The 19018-nt window shown below is 46.1% G+C and overlaps 2 protein-coding genes across 2 annotated transcripts; one reads left to right on the top strand and one right to left on the bottom strand.

Annotated features, from left to right (window-relative positions):
- Window positions 1-199: 199 nt before the first annotated feature.
- On the bottom strand, window positions 200-13581 carry LOC119660990 (RUN domain-containing protein 1). Its single transcript, XM_038070078.1, has 3 exons — window positions 12709-13581; window positions 6742-8180; window positions 200-1459 (listed from the first exon to the last, which is right to left on the bottom strand). The coding sequence occupies exons 1-3, from the start codon at window positions 13084-13086 to the stop codon at window positions 1255-1257; spliced, it is 2022 nt and encodes a 673-aa protein (XP_037926006.1). The 5' UTR covers window positions 13087-13581; the 3' UTR covers window positions 200-1254.
- A 750-nt stretch (window positions 13582-14331) lies between these two features.
- LOC119660882 (vacuolar protein sorting-associated protein 53 homolog) lies at window positions 14332-17709 on the top strand. The gene is made up of 8 exons (XM_038069797.1): window positions 14332-14559; window positions 14636-15142; window positions 15205-15394; window positions 15477-16068; window positions 16128-16300; window positions 16368-16467; window positions 16521-16758; window positions 16831-17709. Exons 1-8 carry the CDS (start codon window positions 14476-14478, stop codon window positions 17587-17589), a joined length of 2643 nt encoding a protein of 880 aa, XP_037925725.1. The 5' UTR covers window positions 14332-14475; the 3' UTR covers window positions 17590-17709.
- Window positions 17710-19018: the final 1309 nt, after the last annotated feature.

Genomic DNA, 19018 nt, shown 5'->3' with positions numbered 1-19018 from the left:
GTCTAATGCGGCTGACGTTGTCTCCCAAATTGGTGAGTTCGGGGTCTGCCTTCACTTTCCTGAGAATGTCGGCGTATGACCCTGCGCCCCGGTTGGAAATGAAAATCATCTCCGGTCTAATCTCTAAAGGAATCTATACATATCTGGCAGTAATAGAAGCCTAGGCTTTACTAAATCCACGAAGAAATCCACAGTGGAATGGTTTTCAAAATTAATATAATTATTTATTTCACAGTAACATAAAAATAAATAACATAAAAGATAACAAATATATAAAGAGTGGCGCACCTCGCACGATCTTGTTTCAGCTCCACCTTCCTCCCTAATTATGAAGGTAAATGATGACAAGGTTCAATGGTGTATAACTCTTCCTTTTTTTCAGTGTTTTTTTTTTTTAATATATTTGAAATTTAGGTGAAACTATTTCGTTTTTTTTTTATATATTTCACATTATTTGGTTTGTGTACATTTTTTTTTTTTTTTTGAATACGCTCTCAACATATAATACTCATTTACATATTTATATAATATTTAATAAATTCTTTTTGATATATTTCCAACATCTTACAACCATGGATGCAACTATGTTTCAAGTTGACGTTACTTTTCCAATTTGATATTGTTTTAATTACTTTTATTTAGTTTTAATTTATTTTCTTTGAAGGAAATTAACTAAAAAAATTAGATAAAATTAGTAATTTGTCTCTGAGTTTGGAGTGATATTTATTTTTGAGTTTTTTTGGGATGATTTTTACCTTTTGGAATGTTGTTTTGCGTCGTGGAGAAGTAAATTTATAAAGTGGTAATTATATAATAATTGTTCGGTTTCGTCCCTATTATGGGAGTGATAATTCATATGGAAGAAGTTATTTGAGTTAAATAATATAAATAACAAAAATAATTTAAATTGGTTGAACAATATATACATTTTTATCTATAATTTAAATAAAATATAGATAAAAGTATATACATTTTTTTAAATAACGTTTGTTATATATATTATTATTCAAACTATATAAAGATATTTAATAATAAGTGGGAGATGCCTTTTAACGTTATCATTTCTCAGTGATATTCATAAAGTCTTATTTAGGTTTATATTGAGGGTAAAATTTCAAGGACTTCAAGGAAAAATTTAAATGAGGGAACTGCAAACATAAAACAGTAAACCAAATGCAAAATTAAATTAGTAAATTTTCATTAAAATGGAAAATAATCCAACAACCACAAATTATCCTTGTCCTCAGCTCTCATCTACATGAACACGTCCTTAATATTTTGAAATTGCCTTACGGCCAAATCGATAGGTAAATCAAATTCATATTTCGTTAGGCTATCCAATGAGTGGAGGGCATCGCGAAAACCAGTCTGTGCTACGTAGCTCCAATTCATATAATACGTGTTGATTAGTTCGTTGCATTGAAAGATTAAATTTAGCCAAACAACTAGTTTACGTGCGCTGAAAGTAAAAAAAATTTCAGAGAATAATAAATAAATATTCATAAAATCCATAAAAACTCAACAATTACACATTTAAATATTCTTCGCGAATATATCGAATAAGCTGCATTCCGTTTGGCGACCTCGCAAAGCCCACCACGACTTGACAGTTTCTCTTCCTCCATCATATTTCCCGATCAAACCGCTAATCCTGCTGACATCTCCTAGTGAAACACCTCAAATCCCTCCCAATTGGCGCACCAATCCAATTGGATCAGGGCCTTGAAGGGTGTTAGAGCACTTCATTCAAGACCGTAACGGTACGCTACAGGATTACAGTACCCTGTAGGAAGCAGCTATCCAAATACATACATTTCTCCCTCATACTAGGGGTGACCTAAATGCCAAACACAATACATGATACAACAGCGCCATAAACGTCAATGGCAATAGGTTAGCCAACTGGCACTCACAGAACTCCCACCCTCTCCAGCTCTCCCTTTTTCCCACCATCCAACTCACCTCCTACAGGCAAAATGTCCTCTCCTTCATCGACCTATTCCTGGTAAGCAACCATCTCCTCGTCCACCCCAGCTCTCCTACCTCCCCCCCAAGACCTATCCACCATCCCGGGCCTGATCGACCATGACGATGTTGTGGCGCGGCAGGATCCGCGGTGGTGGACTTGCAAAATAAGTCCCTTACAGACCCCACGACCAACCTTCATTCATCGGGCCAAATGGTATCTCACGCTGACAATAACCTTTCTGTTCTTTTGGAAGACATCACCGACTCTCGTGTTCGGACACTCCTCCAAAAGTTCAGCCAGATTACTCCGAGTGTAGTCTCTCAAGACCAGTGAAGCATAATGTGCAGCACCACATTAACACTACTGGTTCCCCGATCTTCTCGAAGGTGCGTCCTCTACCACCCCAGAAACTGGCTATTGCACGGAAACAGTTTGAACAACTCGTTCAACAGGGTATCTGCAGGCCCTTAAACAGCTGTTGGTCTTCCCCTAAGCCTAATGGCGAATGGCGCCCCTGTGGGGATTACAGAAGGCTAAATGCACAGACTGTTCCTGACCGATATCCAATTCCACTCATCCACGACTTTGCCCATCACCTCGCGAATTGCGGCATCTTTTCGACCCTGGACTTAGCCAAGGCTTACCACCAAATCCCGGTAACTCCTGAAGACATTCCAAAGACGGCAATATGCACACCCTTTGGACTCTTCGAGTTCACCCGAATGGCTTTCGGATTGTGCAATGCGGCGCAAACCTTTCAAAGGTTCATTCACTCAGTCCTGCGAAACCTCGATTTCTGTTTCGTATATTTGGATGCGCTTTTGGTCGCTTCTTCCACCAAGTCTGAGCACTTAGCCCATCTCGAGTGCATTTTTCAACGTCTCCTTGAGGCCGGTTTAGTCCTAAACGTTGAGAAATGCAAATTTCTCCAAAAACAGGTGAGATTCCTCGGCCACTCCATTTCCCCTGAAGGAATACAGCCGGACCCAGACAAGGTGCAAGCAATTGCAAGTTTCCCGCGTCCGAAGACAGTGAGGGAGTTGAGGAGGTTCTTGGGCATGCTAAACTTCTACCATCGTTTCCCATCACCAGTCCGTTTTGAAGGCGTACTTGTCTGGCCCCAAAACAAAAGACACATGAGAGATTGTGCGGTCTGAAGAGGCTGTCCGCGCGTTCGATAAATCCCGCCAGCAACTGGCTGATGCTACACTTTTGACATTTCCTCTGCAAGATGCACCCCTAGCCGTTTTTGTTTATGCCTCTGACATCGCAGTACGTGCTGCCCTTCACCAAAAGGTGGATCAAGTTTGGCAGCCGTTGAGTTTCTTCTCGAAACAGTTGAATCCCGCTCAACGGAATTACAGTACCTACGATCGTGAACTGCTCGCCGCGTACTTGAGCATCAAATACTTCCATTTCTCCCTAGAAAGCAGGGCGTTCACAGTGTTCACGGACCATAAGCCTCCCACGTATGCTTTGAAACAAAAGCCCGACAAAGCGTCCCCTCGTCAGCTTCGACACCTGAGCTTCATAAGCCAGTTTACGTCAGACATCCAGCACGTGTCCGGCAAGGACAACATAGTTGCTGACGCTTTGTCTCGTGTCTCCGAGGTTAACATCCCCGCCTCCCTCGATTTCTCGGCTATTGCCAAGGCGCAGGAGGATGACGCAACACTTCAGAGCCTCAAATCCAACCCCAAATACAAATTTCGGGAGTTTCCCATCTTCGGCTCAAACCTCTCTCTCTGCTGTGAAGACTCGGAAAAGGGACCTCGGCCATACATTCCGGCCACATTTCCCAAGGAAGTGTTCCACGCAGTTCACGACTTGGCACATCCCGGCATCAGGACAACAAATCGGTTAGTCACCGGAAAATACTTCTGGCCCTCCATGAACAAGGATATCAATTCCTGGGCCAGAGAGTGCATCGCATGCCAGAAGTGTAAAGTCTCCAGGCATGTAAGGAAAGACCAAGCGTTTCTACACGATACACCTCGACATAGTAAGGCCTTTGCGAGACTCGCACGGTTACAAGTATTGCCTCACAATCATCGACAGGTTCACGCGGTGGCCTGAAGCAATACCTCTGAAAGACATTACGGCGCAATCTTGTGCCGAAGCCCTCTGCCGAGAGTGGATACCTCGCTTTGCCGTCCCTGCAGTGGTCATCACTGACCAGGGAATGCAATTTGAATCCACCCTTTTCTCGGAGTTAGGCAAACTCCTGGGTTTTGAACGCCAGCGGACTACTGCATACCACCCGCAATCCAATGGGATGCTAGAACGTTGGCATCGGACGCTGAAAGCCGCCATTATGGCACGCGACGATCCGTCCTGGACGCAAGTCTTGCCTCTCGTCCTACTCGGCCTACGTACAACCCGCCCTGAGGAATTTGCTGCCAGCCCCGCGGAGCTGGTATACGGGGAGAACCCAAGACTCCCAAGCGATCCGGTCTTCGACAAGAGATCGGGTCTCACAGAGTCGGGGTTAGTGCGTCTGCTGAGGGACAATCTCCGACGCATCAAAGCGCCACCACCCACTCGACACTCGCCCACACCTGCCTGTTCGCCCAAGGAACTGGACACATGCACGCACGTTCTGGTCAGGACGGATGCCGTCCGGAAGCCGCTGCAGCCTCCATATGAGGGCCCGTACCGCGTTCTCGAGAGGGGAGAACATTTCTTCCAGCTCGAGATCGGTGGACACAAAAAGGCGGTCTCTTTGTCCAGACTGAAACCCGTATGCGCCCCGAAGCAGCGTCGTGTCCGCTTTATGGATTAACGGGGAACGGAGTTCCGGGATCGGTCGCCGAAACCCCCTAGGTTTCGTCTGGGGGCGGAGTGATGTGGCGCGGCAGGATCCGCGGCATTCGAAATTTATTTCGAATGTTCCGGTCCCAGCTCTTCAACCTCCTATCCGCGCATTTTCCCACTCCATGGAAAGAATCCCACATCGTTCCCATGCTAAAAAAGCAACAACTGGAAGCTTCCCCGGGCAGCTACCGCCCTATATCCCTGCTCAATTCGACATCGAACCATTCCAGTTTCCCACGACACCTCATACGCTGTCCTAGTCCACAAAACTGACTGACAACATCCCCACCACCGCTTGCCTCCTTGGTATCCAGAAAGCCTTTGACGTTGTCTGGCACGAAGGTCTCATCTTCAAACCCTCCCACACATTCAAAGTTCACCCAAAACTATACAGACTGAATTATCTTTCCGATCGCCAATCTCTAGTCTGCAACCATGAAACCCTAACCGACCCATACAATCCTCCTACATGCATCCTTCAAGGATCAGTTCTGTCAGTGACCCTATTTTCCTTATTATACCGCCGATATCCTACTCAAGCACTCTACTACTTCCTCCAAGCTGTCAAAACCATTCAATACGCTGACGACTTCTTCCGAAGTATACCTCATTATCATCATCAACGGCGCAACAACCGGTATCCGGTCTAGGCCTACCTTAATAAGAAACTCTCGACATCCCCGGTTTTGCACTGGCGCTGTCTGGCGTCCTGGCCTACGCCATCGCCCCATCTCAGGCAGGGTTTGCCTCGTTTTCTTTTTCTACCATAGATATTGCCCTTGTAGACTTTTCGGGTGGGATCATCCTCATCCATACGGATTAAGTAACCCGCAGACCGCAACCTGTTGAGCCGGATTTTATCCACAACCGGACGGTCATGGCAGCGCTCATAGATTTCATCGTTATGTAGGCCACGGAATCGTCAACAAATTCCTCCATTTCTAGAAACTTCTCCTCAACCCCAGCAAATGTGAACCCATCGTCTTCCGCGGTAGAGCCACTTTTGCCCACAAGACGTCGTTATTAAAATCGGGACATCCCCAATTCCATCCGTCCAATCAACTAGATACCTTGGGATAACTCTTAATACCCGCCTATCACCCGTACCTCAAGTAAGTCCCATCCTTTCCAAAGTCAAACTCTTCTGCTATAAGCAGCTTATTCGTCCTCACGTATGGATTCGGCGCATGGTGTGACGTCTCTTCAGCCCAAATGGAACGTCTACGGGTACGTGAAAGCAGGTTCTTCCGCCTCTCTCTTCCACCAGCCCAATCCTCACTCCAACTAAGTCGTCTATGATGAGATAAACTGCACACGCATAGACCGGCTCCTCCTTAACTCACTAACCCAATTCACCACCAAATGCCAATCCTACGACAACGACCTCATCCAGTTTTACTCCCACCTATACAGCGACAGCACGAGCCCCTCCTACCGTTACCATCCCCTCCTTCCAGATCTCCTAACCCTTTCTACTCGGAACTGCAGTTATTGCGACGATGACGCCCCTACGAACGACACCGCCCTGGCCCCATTTATTCCATCGCCCAATAATACCACTGTCCCCTATATGTATCCTTCCTCCAGCCGGTCATACATACTAATTATTCCTCCCTACAAAGAACAAGATAAGAGGGGGTTTTGCTGACTTCCCCCTCTATAGCATGAATCCTGAATTTTGAAAAATAAATTGAATGTGTTGCTTGACGGTTAGATACAAACGTCAAACGGGACACTTTACGAGGTTCGCGAGCCTTGTGGATGCCAAACGGAACCCAGCTAAAATATTATCGATTCTACATTCCACACGCATTTGCAACCAACTTTACTGTCGTTCGCCTAAGAATGTCAAATGTACTGAATATAATTTTTGAATGAAGGATGTAAGTTGCTCCCGAAATATATATTTACAGAGAAAACTGAAAATTGTCAAAATGAACAACAATAAAGATACTCACTTCAATGCCGCGCACACGAATGCCTTAAAATGCGAATTGTAGCTCCTTTTGTATGGCTTATGGATGGCTATGACAGTCCCAATTGCACTGAGTAGGCTTTGTTTATTCGAAACGGATGTAGTGGTTCCAACAATATCCAGATTAAAACTTTGCGAAAGCTTCCTAGATGGTGTTTCATTATAGTGTTCGCCATTTTTAATAGCATAGTACTGCAATATGAGCTCCCAGGCATGCATCTGTCCACTATATTCATCAACATTTGCATGACAATCCTCATCATCAGTGGTTCCACGAATATTCCTTGAATAATTCCTCCTGAATTGGGATGATGCCTGGAAGCAACCTATAAATGGGACCAAACTACTTCCAGGAATGGTGGTATCCGATCGTAGGCCATGCTGGATTAGCTTCTGTAGCGTTACGGCCAAATTCTTCCGAACGACAGTGGTCAGTTCGACATTCGTCAATGAGAAGTTTTGTAGGTACAGATCACTTGTAGCGGGTTTTTGTTTTTGAGAACACATAAAGCGGCCTTCTTCGTCATCTGAGTCACTCACATACGATTCGAATTGTTCTGGAATGTTGGTATCAGCGCCCTGTTGCGTTTGTTTCTCCCGATCCCGTTGAAGAGTCATAGCAAGGGCGGCAACCTCTTGAATATCAACCTCAAGCTGAGCTCTGGTATCACCCCAGTGGTTTACGCGAGATGATTTTTTCAGGGTGTTTTTTCGGAAGTGGTTGCCATTCTGGGATGAACCACATCCAAATTGCGTTACGGCAAACATCTGCAGAAGGGTTGATGCTTTGCTGAGTAACGTGTGCGTTTTACTGGTGAAGCTAGCCGTCTCATTTGAGTTATCGGGTATGGTTTTCACCGAACTTCTGCTGGAGTTTGACGAAGGTTTCGATAGTCCCGGTTGACTTGACTCAGTGTCCACTTTCACAACGCGTATATGCTTCTTTTTCGCTGAGTAGGTATTATAGGCGTTTGTCTCTTTTATACTCCCGAGTCCAGAGGAAGGATTCCCATCTCCAACGACCGCTTGGGTGTCACTATGCTGAAGGAACGCAATGAAGCGCTCCAAATCAGTGATTTGTGTCTTTAATTGTGCAACAAGTTGCTCCTTCATTTTAAGCGGACCTACGAACTCCCCAATGGCCGTGTCCACTTGGGATTTAATGTCCTCCGAGGATAGTTGGGGTAGATCGACGTCATTTACATTTAAATTCAATTTATTTTTCAGTTCATCGATGATGATTTTTTGTTTTTCTACAATAATTGATTGCGGTAGGACCGGTGCACCGGATTCATAGGCGAATTTTTCTAGTTCGGTTAGTTGTTTTTTAAGACGGTCGATCAGCTCAAATTGACGACTACGAGCACGTTCCAGATTCGCAATGACTTCATCCGATTCGGGAATGTTAACGTTTCCTGTTACCTGAAATAAGAACGATTACTTTGAGGAGCCAGGAAAGAAAAAGGCGAGGATACACTCCAAGTGAAACGAATGGGAGAAATGGCTGAAGGTGTTGTTTGCCACGACCGATAAAGCCCACGAGGTATACACACGAATCGTAGTCGCGAAAGTCTCTGGGGACACACGTCGAGAGGTGGAAGACCTCCAGGAAATGGTGTTCGGAGGTAGCTCTCAATCGCAGTCACGGTCGAGGTCTGCTTTCCGAAAAGAGCGTTCGGGTAGTCGCATGCCCGGGACCCTCATCGGGCTCGAAGATTTGCTGGTACCACCGTACATTTGGAGCTCAAGCGCCTAAATTTACCACCGGATGCACTTTTAATGCAACAAAAGACTAGGCTCGCTGGATGCCTCGGCAGTACCGCAGTACCACGTCGCCTTACAATTTTCGACTCGCTGAGCAGGCGTTGCTTCCTGGTCGACACGGGCGCAGAGGTTTCGGTTCTCCCAGTCTTCTCAAAGGTGCGTCCTCTTTCACCCCAGAAGCTTGCTGTTGCAACGAAGGAGTTCAACAACAGACCTTCCAATAGCTGTTGGTCATCTCCACTTCATTTGGTTTCTAAGCCGAACGGCAAATGGAGGCCATGCATAGATTACAGGCACCTGAATGCTAAGACAATTCCCGACCGATACTCTATTCCACTCTTCCATGATTTCGCGCATTCGCTTACCGTATCTTGGATCTAACCAAGGTGTATCATCAAATCCCTGTCGCACCCAAGAAATTCCGAAAACGGTTATCTGCGCACCCTTCGGACTCTTGAAATTCACCAGGATGACATCCCACTTGTGCAACGCTGCGCAGACTTTGCAGAGATTCATCCACTCCGTTGTGCGGAATCCAACCTGACTCAGACATGGTTGAAGCTATAAAACGCTTTCCCCAGCCAACCACGGTGAAGGATCTGTGAAGGTTCTTGCGCATGTTAAACTTCTACTGTCGTTTCTTGCCCTAAGCCGCTCATCGCCAAGCGATCCTTAGCGCTTACTTGTCTGAGCCTAAACCCAAAGATTCAAACAACAACTTGTTGATGCAAGACTGTTGGTATTTCCTCGGTCAGATGCATACGTAGCTGTGTTCGTCGATGTCTCAGACACAGCGGTAGGCGCTGCGCTTCACCAACGGGTGAACCAAATCTGGTAACCGTTGAGCTTCTTTTCGAAGCAGCTCAACCCACCTCAACGTAACTACAGCGCCTACGACCGCGTACCTCTTCATAAAATACTCCTGCTTCTCCCTTTCGCGCTTAAACAAAAGCCCGACAAAGTGTCCCCAAGCCAAATTCGGCGGGACATCATCAGGACTTAGCGCCTTCTTGTTTTTCATAGTGAGAACCGCTTCTTCGAGCTCTCTCATTGTGAAAAGGGAGCAATCCTCGACACTTTCCGCGCTATTGACGTCAACCCGTACAGGGTGTCTGGGGAACAATGCCCGTACAATGCGGTCCACCTGGTCGGTACTTAGTATTCACCGCCTCCACAAAGCCCCGATTTTTCGGGTGATAAGCTTATAGCCAAGTCCCCACGGATCCTCATTCACCTCGTTGAGAAGGTTCTGCCAGTCGCTTTGCTTTCATTTATAACGCTGCGGAGTCTCATGTGCCTTTATGGCGCATGCTTCCTCGTTGGTGTACAAAGAACGTGCCAAACGGCGGAGCTTATGATATTCCCTCCGTAGGCCGGCAATTTCTGCCGTCCACCAACCCATAGAAAGTTTGTCGCAGCTGGGGCCCGTCCGGGGCATGGAAGACTCACATGCCGCCCTTATCAGGTTCCTCACTGAATTTACGACCGTGTCAACTGCGACGCTACCACCCCCCCGGGGCGTCCTCCAGTGCGGCTCTGCTTGCTCGAAGAGCTTCAACGAACTTCCCGATGTCCACCCTTGCGACATTCCACACGCAGGGGGAGCTTCGAGTTGGTGCTTGCCGGCAAGTAGCGTCAACCATTTCGAAGGCGATGTACTGGTTATCACTTGCCGAGAAGTCTTCCAGGACTCGCCACCCGTCCACCGATAATGCCAGAGATTCCGATATAAAAGTGATGTCAGGAATGCTTCCTTCACAGTCTGGGCGCCGAAACGGTGTCGTGGATCCGGTGTTTAAAACTACGAGCTCGGTTTTCGCCATTCCCAGAATCCGTTTCCATTTGGAGTCTGACTGAGGCATGTCCAATTTAAGGGCCCTGGAATTAAAATCACCGCCTACCAGGATTTGTCCCTCCTTGCTTGAAACGGTGTCCTCCAGAACATCAAGCCGGCGCCGAAAGTCCGGCATCGTCTCATTCGGCGTCAGGTAAACGCTAAAAAACGTTATCCCTAAACACCGGATCCAGAAAACCCATTTCCTCGGCCATCAGCAAGAACACGAAGTCGGACGTCGTCCCGAACCCAGGTGCAGGTGCCCGATAAGTCGAGATGCAATGAGACCGGGTCCCTGTTTGGGTATTGCTCGCTAATTAGCGCTAGAACAGCATTCACTTCCGCATCGAACTGCGCTAGGTTGGTAAAATGCAGATCATGCCATTCGCATCCTAGCACTTTCCAATTGCGTCCTAAAGATTGGACACCGTCCCTAGCCCACAGTGTGTACGACGCTCTCACCAAACGCGGCACGATCCCTACAGAGAACGCAACCTTCTTGACCGCATCTCCTGCATGCTGTTCTCCTGTTCGATCCCTTGCAAGTTGCTGACGTATGTCCATAGTCCAGACACCGGTAGCATTTGGTGGGGACGATCCGCATTCACGCCCTGCATACTGCCCATCCAATTTTGATTCTCCCGCTGCTAAGGAGTTTCCTCGCATATTGGAAGTCCACCACAGCGAGTCTTTGGCCTCGAGCATTTACTGAGGTGATACCTATCCGGGCATTGGTTACCTCTGGACTCTGGAGGCGATAAAGCGTGATATCGCCTCCTCCACTTCGACCTTTTCTGTAAGGCAGTCAAGATTACGGATTTCTAGCGAGCACATGAGGTCTAGGCTAGCAACAAGAGCCTTCCCCCCAATAACCGCTTCGCAGAATGTACTCTTGCTGGTCGTCTTCGGGCCCATTTCGACGAGGACTCCGTCACTCCTCGTTTGTCGTATGGACCTTTACTCCGTTGTCTTCGGATTTCATCCGTTTTACTAAGGACTTCCGCAAATGTCTTGCCTTGCGTCGGCTTAATAAGCAGAGCTTACGGTCAAGTCCTTCTTCGTTTCCTCGTCTTTTCTGCTACTTGCTTTTGTTTTGCAGTCTTTAAACAGACGGGTTTCTGGCGGCGTAGTCAGTTATTTCCCTTTTCCTTCTCCGCCTTCTTTTTCGGGCATTGAAAACTACTTTGATAAAGTCTCCAGACAACATTGTCGCGGAAATGCTGAGGAGCGCTGACGTTGTCAGAGAGATGCTGAAGAACACTGGCAACTGGAGTCGGCTTCCGTATTATGTTCGAGGTTTTCTTATTGCGATGAAAATGGAACTGGACCGGATGAAAGGGATCGGATGGCAAGGGGTTCCCTGAACTAACAACTCCCTTCCTTCCCTCCCGTCCCGTTAGTAAAAAGGATTCCCTGACTTGAAAGCTCCCCAAAGCAGGGAGAGCGGCAGGGCTAGCCCGAAGTAATGTGTCAAACGACTCCTAGGCAAATTCTCTGATGACAGAGAGGTTGGTAGTTAGCTGGTAGTTCATCAGCGTACTGTTGCGGGAGTCAAACAATCGGTGCATAAACGCAATCACCTACCCTACTCCCAAAAGAGGGGGCGGTTTTCGGATAAATTTCCAACTTTATTTGTGCAGAACGGGGAACGGGATGTATTTTGAAACCAAGATTTTGTATAAATGTATCGCTTTGATTTATTTCTCAGATTTTTCGATTGGATATGTTCTGAGAGTGAGACCTGTTTCACTTTTTGTGGCATACATTTTTTGAGTCCTCACTCCCCTGTGCTTCAGATAGTATCAGTTTCGAATAGTGCTAATCGAGCTGTTTCATTCATTCATATTCAGTGTGATAAAATAGTCCATCACCGGTTCGCATGTATGAGGAGCTCCCATTCAAATTCAACAACAAATGGCGCCACTTGCTATATGAAAGCGAATTCACAGAACGGACCCTTCTCACCAAATTTCATGACAACTGTTTTCGAGTAAATCGGGTGTGACTGACAGACAGGTAGACAGACACTGAATCGATTTTAATATGGTTTTGTTTTACACCAAACGAGCAAGATCCTTCCAAGTTCTCTAGGGCTCATCAAGGACTGCATGAAAGTGGAATAAATATTGTTTTCAAGTGGGCCAAATTCCTAGGAAAAGCCCCAACCAGAGATGAGGGGCTGATTCGAGAAATTCCCTTAGATGACCAGACTGGACAGACATTGAGGCACTACAAGCGCCCTCCATACTTAGCAGGACCAAACAAATTAACCTTGGGAATGATGAGGTTCTTTATTGGCAATGGAAGGCGCGATAACTGAATCACCAAAAACTTCCACAGTTACCAACTTACCTCCGGAATTCCACGGAATGCAAACTCCTCCAGATTTTTCAACAACTGATCCCGTTGAGTGATGGGTGCATCAACAATTTGTCGCAAGCGGAACTGAACTTGTGCGAAATGTGAAGTCAATGCCATTAACGAAGTGGTAAGGATCTCTTGCTCCTCTTCAAGGCTGCGTATCCGATTTGGGTCCATTATTGCGCTGCCACCACATTGCAAATCCCCGACATTATCGTAGGCGGCCAGCAATCGTGAAGGAGTATCCGCAATAACATTCTCTTCATCATCTGCTCCTAGTGGGTCCCATCGTTCACCAGGACCTTGAGTGAACTCCTCTTCATCATCATCTTCGGATAATTTCTCAATATCGTTCTCGTTGGCGATCATGGTCCTTCTACTCACTAACTACGCAAGCTGGATAGGCGATCGCAACAGTTCTATGGTTGTGGGAAGCTATCCAAACGTTGAACACGGAGCACAGTATTTAACTTCATGGAAATTCACACGCGCCACGCAAGGGCCATTGGACGCAAACCGGAAGGACACAACACAGCGGGAAACGTTATCAAAACAAAAATAACAAATTTCTCCCAAACACAACGCGAAACTATGAGGACTGTTGTTAACAATCGATCTGCGGACAGCGTATCCAAGATATGTTTTCCAGTCCAGATTCCGAAAAGCAACGGACGAATTGAAAAATCAAGAAAAAAGCAGTTAATATAGCAAAAAAATATAATATGGTTGCGGCGACAGAGAGAAAAAGGGAGCGTGTGGTGTTATTTCGCGCTGGACGTATGAAGTATTTGTTAGACGTACTGTGTTAGGTATCAACGACTGTTCTATTGTTTCTCCTTGGCATATGGTTGACGAAAATTTATTGATTTTCCACAATCTGTACTCTAGCTTAGAACCACGCATGCTCAGATTTCGGAAGTAACCCCGTTTATCGCGGTCGCCGATGGGCAATGGAGGTAGTTCTGGCAGTGACTGGAACTATTTGTTGCCCTTGGTTAGGTCCCAAAATGCGTACTTCCTTTTTTAAATGTATTACTGAAGCTAAATCCCCAAGTTTAGTAGCTCTAATGGATGCTCTCAGACACGAAAAGTGGTTGGGAAAAACCTAGTTTTATTTGATTTTTCAGGGACGATTTTTCGATTAGTAATGGGAATAAAGTTCAGAAAGCATGGGAGATTGTTTGCAAATCCACAGCGAAAGTAGTACCATTCTTGTTTACTGAGAAAATCCACGTTAAATTTACATCTTTTCCTGATTCAATATGGCCGAAAGGAACGTACATTTTGGTCTAAAGGACGTTTTAACAGTTTGAGAACATTTGGTATTTTTCCCTCCGCATTAGATTCTCGTATCATTCGCAGGACAAAATTTCTGGACGCGACCTAGTGTGTAAAATATTATAGCCGCGAATCGCGATATTTGAGGTTTTATTCGGTTTTGGGCACAGCGTGGTGGTCAGCGATGATTTCAAAATGAATTTCTAAGATTTCGTCTGTTCCAGAGCTACTTGGCGGCGAATTTTCATTCAAAACTCTCTTCAATTGACAAGAGAACTGTCAAACTGACATTTCGTAGAGATAGGTCGTGGCTAGCCGAGAGCGGTCGAAGGAAAGTGACGTTACCAACGTCAACACCGACTTTGACAACTGTCAAAAGTAAATTCAATGTTTTTGTCGCCTTTTCTGTGGTCATCAATAATTTGAGGAGGTTTCCCAAGTGGTTTTGTAGCCGGCAAGGGAGCTTTTCAGACGCACACGATGGAAGAACCCCTTGGGGCATCGGATGAAACACGACTAGGTAAAATTGTATTCTCGGATGAAGTGCAAAATGCAATTGAACAGGTGAGGAAGGGCTCGTCACATATGTTGCTTTCATGTTCGATCCAATTTTCAATGGGATTTCTACCTATTCCGGAAGGTCCTTCAAAGCACCGATCCTCTGGACAGTTCCGACTTCAATTCCATCGACTACATCAATCAGATGTTCCCCAACGAGCAGTCATTGTCGAATATCGACGACGTGATCTCCAAGATGGAATGCGAAGTGAGCGTAATTGATGACAATATTCGTAGCGTAATACGCGGCCAGACGAACACTAGCCAGGACGGAAGAATTGCCCTGGAAGGGGCGCAGAAGGTGATCAATCAACTTTTTGCACAAATCACGGAAATCAAAACCCGCGCCGAGAAAACAGAGGACATGGTCAAGGAGATCACCCGCGACATCAAACAGCTGGACTCGGCCAAGAGGAACCTGACGACCGCGATCACGGCCCTGAATCATTTGCACATGCTGGTGGGCGGCATCGACAGCCTCACAAAACTGATCGAGAAGCGTTTGTATGGGGAAATCCTCAACCCGTTGCAAGCAATCACGGAAGTCAACCAGCACTTTCAGCAATACATCGACATTCCCCAGATTAGAGTGAATTGCCTCGCCTTTCCCCCATTCCTTGCCAGCTCAAAACTATGCCCTTTACCTTTCAGAATCTCTCGGACAAGGTGCACCAAATTCAGCAACAACTCGCCGGGCAGATAACCGAGGATTTCCACAATACCTTCTCGCCGTCCTCGACTGGAAGTGCGAAAATGTCGTTGGCGCAACTCACAGATGCGTGCAAGGTTGTGTCTGTACTCGATCCCAAAGTGCGCCGCGACCTTCTTAAGTGGTTCATAGGTAATTCCTCCCGACTTGCTAGGTCCCCTCCCGACCCCCTTGGCCCTCGCGTACGCTCATCTGCTATATGTTTCTCTCGTAGCTTTACAATTGGAGGAGTACGTTCAGTTGTTCCATGAGAATCAGGACATTGCCTGGCTCGATAAAATCGACAAGCGTTACGCTTGGCTCAAACGCCACCTGCTGGACTTTGAAGAGAAGTTTGGTCGCATCTTTCCGGTCGATTGGGAAGTTTCCGAGCGCGTTACTGTTCAATTTTGCATTTTAACGCGCGATGAACTGACCAAGATTATGGCCCGGAGACGTAACGAGATCGACGTGAAATTGCTTTTGTTTGCTATTTCCAAAACACAAGCATTCGAACAGCTGTTGGCCAAACGATTTACCGGTGTCACATTAAACTCCGGTGGTAGAAGCACATTTGAAACGAAGCAAATGGCTAGCGCGGACGAATCAAGGGACGATGTCTCCGCGCCCCAAAGCTTAAACGAGGGAGTCACCAGCGAGGAAAAACGCTCTGACTTTATGGACCTAATTGGCGTCTGCTTCAAGACACATTTAGATATCTACACGGAGAGCATAGACCGCAATCTGTCCGAGTTGATTGAAAGATTTGTTCAAGCTAGCAAGCAACCATTCAATCCACTGGAAGCCAAATCTACCGTCTTTCCAAGGTATAGAATTTCAGCTTTTATGAATTTGCCTAACGCTTACTTCAATCTGCTTGGCACAGCTGTGCGGATCTCTTCGTTTTCTACAAGAAGTGCATGGTACAGTGCACACAGCTTAGCAACGGGAAGCCTCTACACGATTTGGCCATGATATTCAAGAAGTACTTAAGGGAGTATGCTGTCAAAGTTCTCGAGGCTAGCATACCGAAGATAACTACAGTGCAATCGAGTATTGGTAGGCCCCACGTCAGTTATCTAACTTTATATCCTATTTTACAATCCCGGTTTCCTCTCCATCCTAGGCACCAGTATGTCTTTATTAACCCGCGAAAATCTGCAAAATCTATCGAATGCAGCCGGCCAAGTGATCCACAACTTTCTCAAAGAAGGGGAAACCCCACGGTATGTAATCGCGTAAACCCTCAATCTAACATTTCATTGCCTCCTTTATTTAGTTTCACAAAAGACGAGCTCATTAAAATATGCTGCATTCTTACTTCGGCCGAATATTGCTTGGAGACTGTACAGCAGCTAGAGGACAAATTAGCCGAAAAAATTGATGCCAGTTTTGCTGATAAAATCGATTTATCCGAGGAAAAGGATGTTTTCCACAAAATCATCTCGAATTGTATTCAATTGCTAGTCCAGGACCTAGAAAATGGTTGTGAACCGGCACTTCATGTGATCAACAAGGTAAGATTACCGATGTTTACCTAGTTCTAATTCGGGTAACATTGATCCATCGTATTCAATTCACTTTCCCAGATCCAATGGCAAACCATCAACAATGTCGGCGATCAGAGCTCCTTTGTAAATTCAATAATCTCACACTTTAAACACACCGTGCCTATAATCCGTGACAATCTATCCGCATCGCGAAAATACTATACGCAGTTTTGCTTGAAGTTTGTCAACTCCTTCATTCCAAAATATATTAACACTCTCTTCAAGTGTCGACTAACAAATGCCTCGTCCGATAATACGCACAATATTTTAGGCTGCGAACAATTACTGCTCGATACGCACAGTTTAAAAACAGTTCTCCTTGATTTGCCCTCGATTGCATCCACAGTGAATAGAAAGGCGCCCACCAGCTATACAAAAGTTGTCGTCAAAGGGATGACTAGAGCTGAAATGATCATCAAAGTCGTCATGGCTCCGATAAATCCGGCAATGACATTCATTGAGCAGGTTCTCAAGCTACTACCAGACATTCCGCTGATTGATTATCAAAAAATCCTCGACATGAAGGGATTGAAGCGTATAGATCAAATTCAGCTAGTGGAGCTATTTAAAAGTGCAACAATGTCCTCTATAACCAGCGGACCGAGTAGAGACGGGGGCGGTGGGGGAGGAGGTGGGACAAATGCTCCGGGCGGCGTAGGAGGATCATCAAGGGATCATGGCCGCAAAAGCATCGGTTCTACAGGTGGTGATAATGATGTGGAATCTTCAAATGCAGGATCGGATCGAGGACGAATTAAGAAGCTGGAGAATCTGATTAAGAAGCGGCTTCCGAGCTAAACAGACAAGAAAGATGCCTATGAAATCTTAAATATCAACGTAGTCCAAGATTGTGTTTATTCTCTTCAGTTATTTATTATTCACAAATAATAAACTCGTTTAATTTTATTTAATTCGAAATTTCGTTTCATTTTGTCACGTCCTATTGTGAGACATTCGGCGACAACAAACCACCTTGGAATAATCCAGCAGGCTTGTGTCTGCCCGACGACAGATGAGGTCGATTTGAACGATGTCGTGGTTGAATCATTCAAATCAGCCGGGAAAGACGCTGGTTTTAGCTTATCAGTCGACCGCTTGCTTTCCGTTCTCCAATTTCGATCGTAAAAACTGGTTGACTATCTTTTAACGGCATAATGCGGACCGGTATATGGCTGGGTCAAAGATTTTTTAACGGTGTCGAATCGCACGAAAATATGCGAATGCACGAACGGGGTTCTCCTGCTGCGATGGGCAGTTGGACGTGGATGAAGTTTAGACAGGCGTTTCTGCAGGCTATGAAGGTCCTCCCTCTGGCTGATATTTTTGATGCTGCGGCGAGAGTTCTCCATTGGCTGGTAGCGTTGACCCGAGATATTTAAATAGCTCAGTTCTGGGCAGTTCACTGCCACTGACAGTGATTGTGCCTGTTTCATGGGGATCGGTCGTTATAAATTCAGTTTTATTGAGATTCAGTCTGAGATCGTGTTCCATGTTCCACAGAGACATGAAGCGGTTTTAATACACCCGTCACCCTTCGAACTTTACTTTTCGGATCGTGGTAGAGCAATTGAACCAAGGGCACGAGTTCTTCTGGCACTAAGTGTTGTCGTAGAGCGTACCAGATGAGTTCGTGTGGCTCACGATCAGACGCTTTCTCTAGATCCAGAAATGCAATGTAAAGAGGGCGATGCTTCTCACGGTGTTTCTCCATGAGTAACCGCGCAGCGTGTATTACGTCAGTAGTTCTGCAGTTCTCGACCAATCCGGCTTGATTCACGGTTACTTCAACGATTTCGCGTGCGTTCCAAAAATCTTCATGGTATGGGAAAGTAACCGGATCGGACTATTGCAGTCGAAAGAGAGCATCCCCCAAATGATATCCCAAGTATAACAGAAGTTGAACTTACCATTTCCTGCGAAAAGGTAGGGGCTAAAACAGCACCCGAGCTGGACGGAATACTGACCATGTCTTTGAAGGGGGCGATAAAAGCAAAACCGGAATGGTCCATTTCCATATTTAATACCTGCTTGGAAGAGGACACCTTCCCGACTCAGTGGAAAAGGCAAATGCTGGTGCTGCTACCAAAGAATGGTAAACCACCTGGAGAGCCCTCGTCTTATTGTCCCATTTGTTTACTGGACACTATGGGAAATTTACTGGAGTGCATTATATGCAACAGGCAGTTCCCAATTGTAGAGGAAGCAGGAGGCATGGCCACATAACAAT

This window comes from Hermetia illucens, chromosome 7, assembly GCF_905115235.1.
Source record: "Hermetia illucens chromosome 7, iHerIll2.2.curated.20191125, whole genome shotgun sequence".
Taxonomy (NCBI): domain Eukaryota; kingdom Metazoa; phylum Arthropoda; class Insecta; order Diptera; family Stratiomyidae; genus Hermetia; species Hermetia illucens.
Note: the sequence above shows the minus strand (reverse complement) of the source record. Positions and strands in the feature narration are given on the sequence as shown.

Coding starts and splice junctions, on each gene's coding strand:
- LOC119660882 (XM_038069797.1), top strand. CDS start 14,476: ATGGAAGAACCCCTTGGGGCATCGGATGAAACACGACTAGGTAAAATT. Junction 15,143..15,204: donor TCGACATTCCCCAGATTAGA/GTGAATTGCCTC, acceptor TTTACCTTTCAG/AATCTCTCGGACAAGGTGCA. Junction 15,395..15,476: donor CCTTCTTAAGTGGTTCATAG/GTAATTCCTCCC, acceptor TTTCTCTCGTAG/CTTTACAATTGGAGGAGTAC.
- LOC119660990 (XM_038070078.1), bottom strand. CDS start 13,086: ATGATCGCCAACGAGAACGATATTGAGAAATTATCCGAAGATGATGAT. Junction 8,181..12,708: donor CATTCCGTGGAATTCCGGAG/GTAAGTTGGTAA, acceptor TTCTTATTTCAG/GTAACAGGAAACGTTAACAT. Junction 1,460..6,741: donor TTCGTGTGCGCGGCATTGAA/GTGAGTATCTTT, acceptor TTTTACTTTCAG/CGCACGTAAACTAGTTGTTT.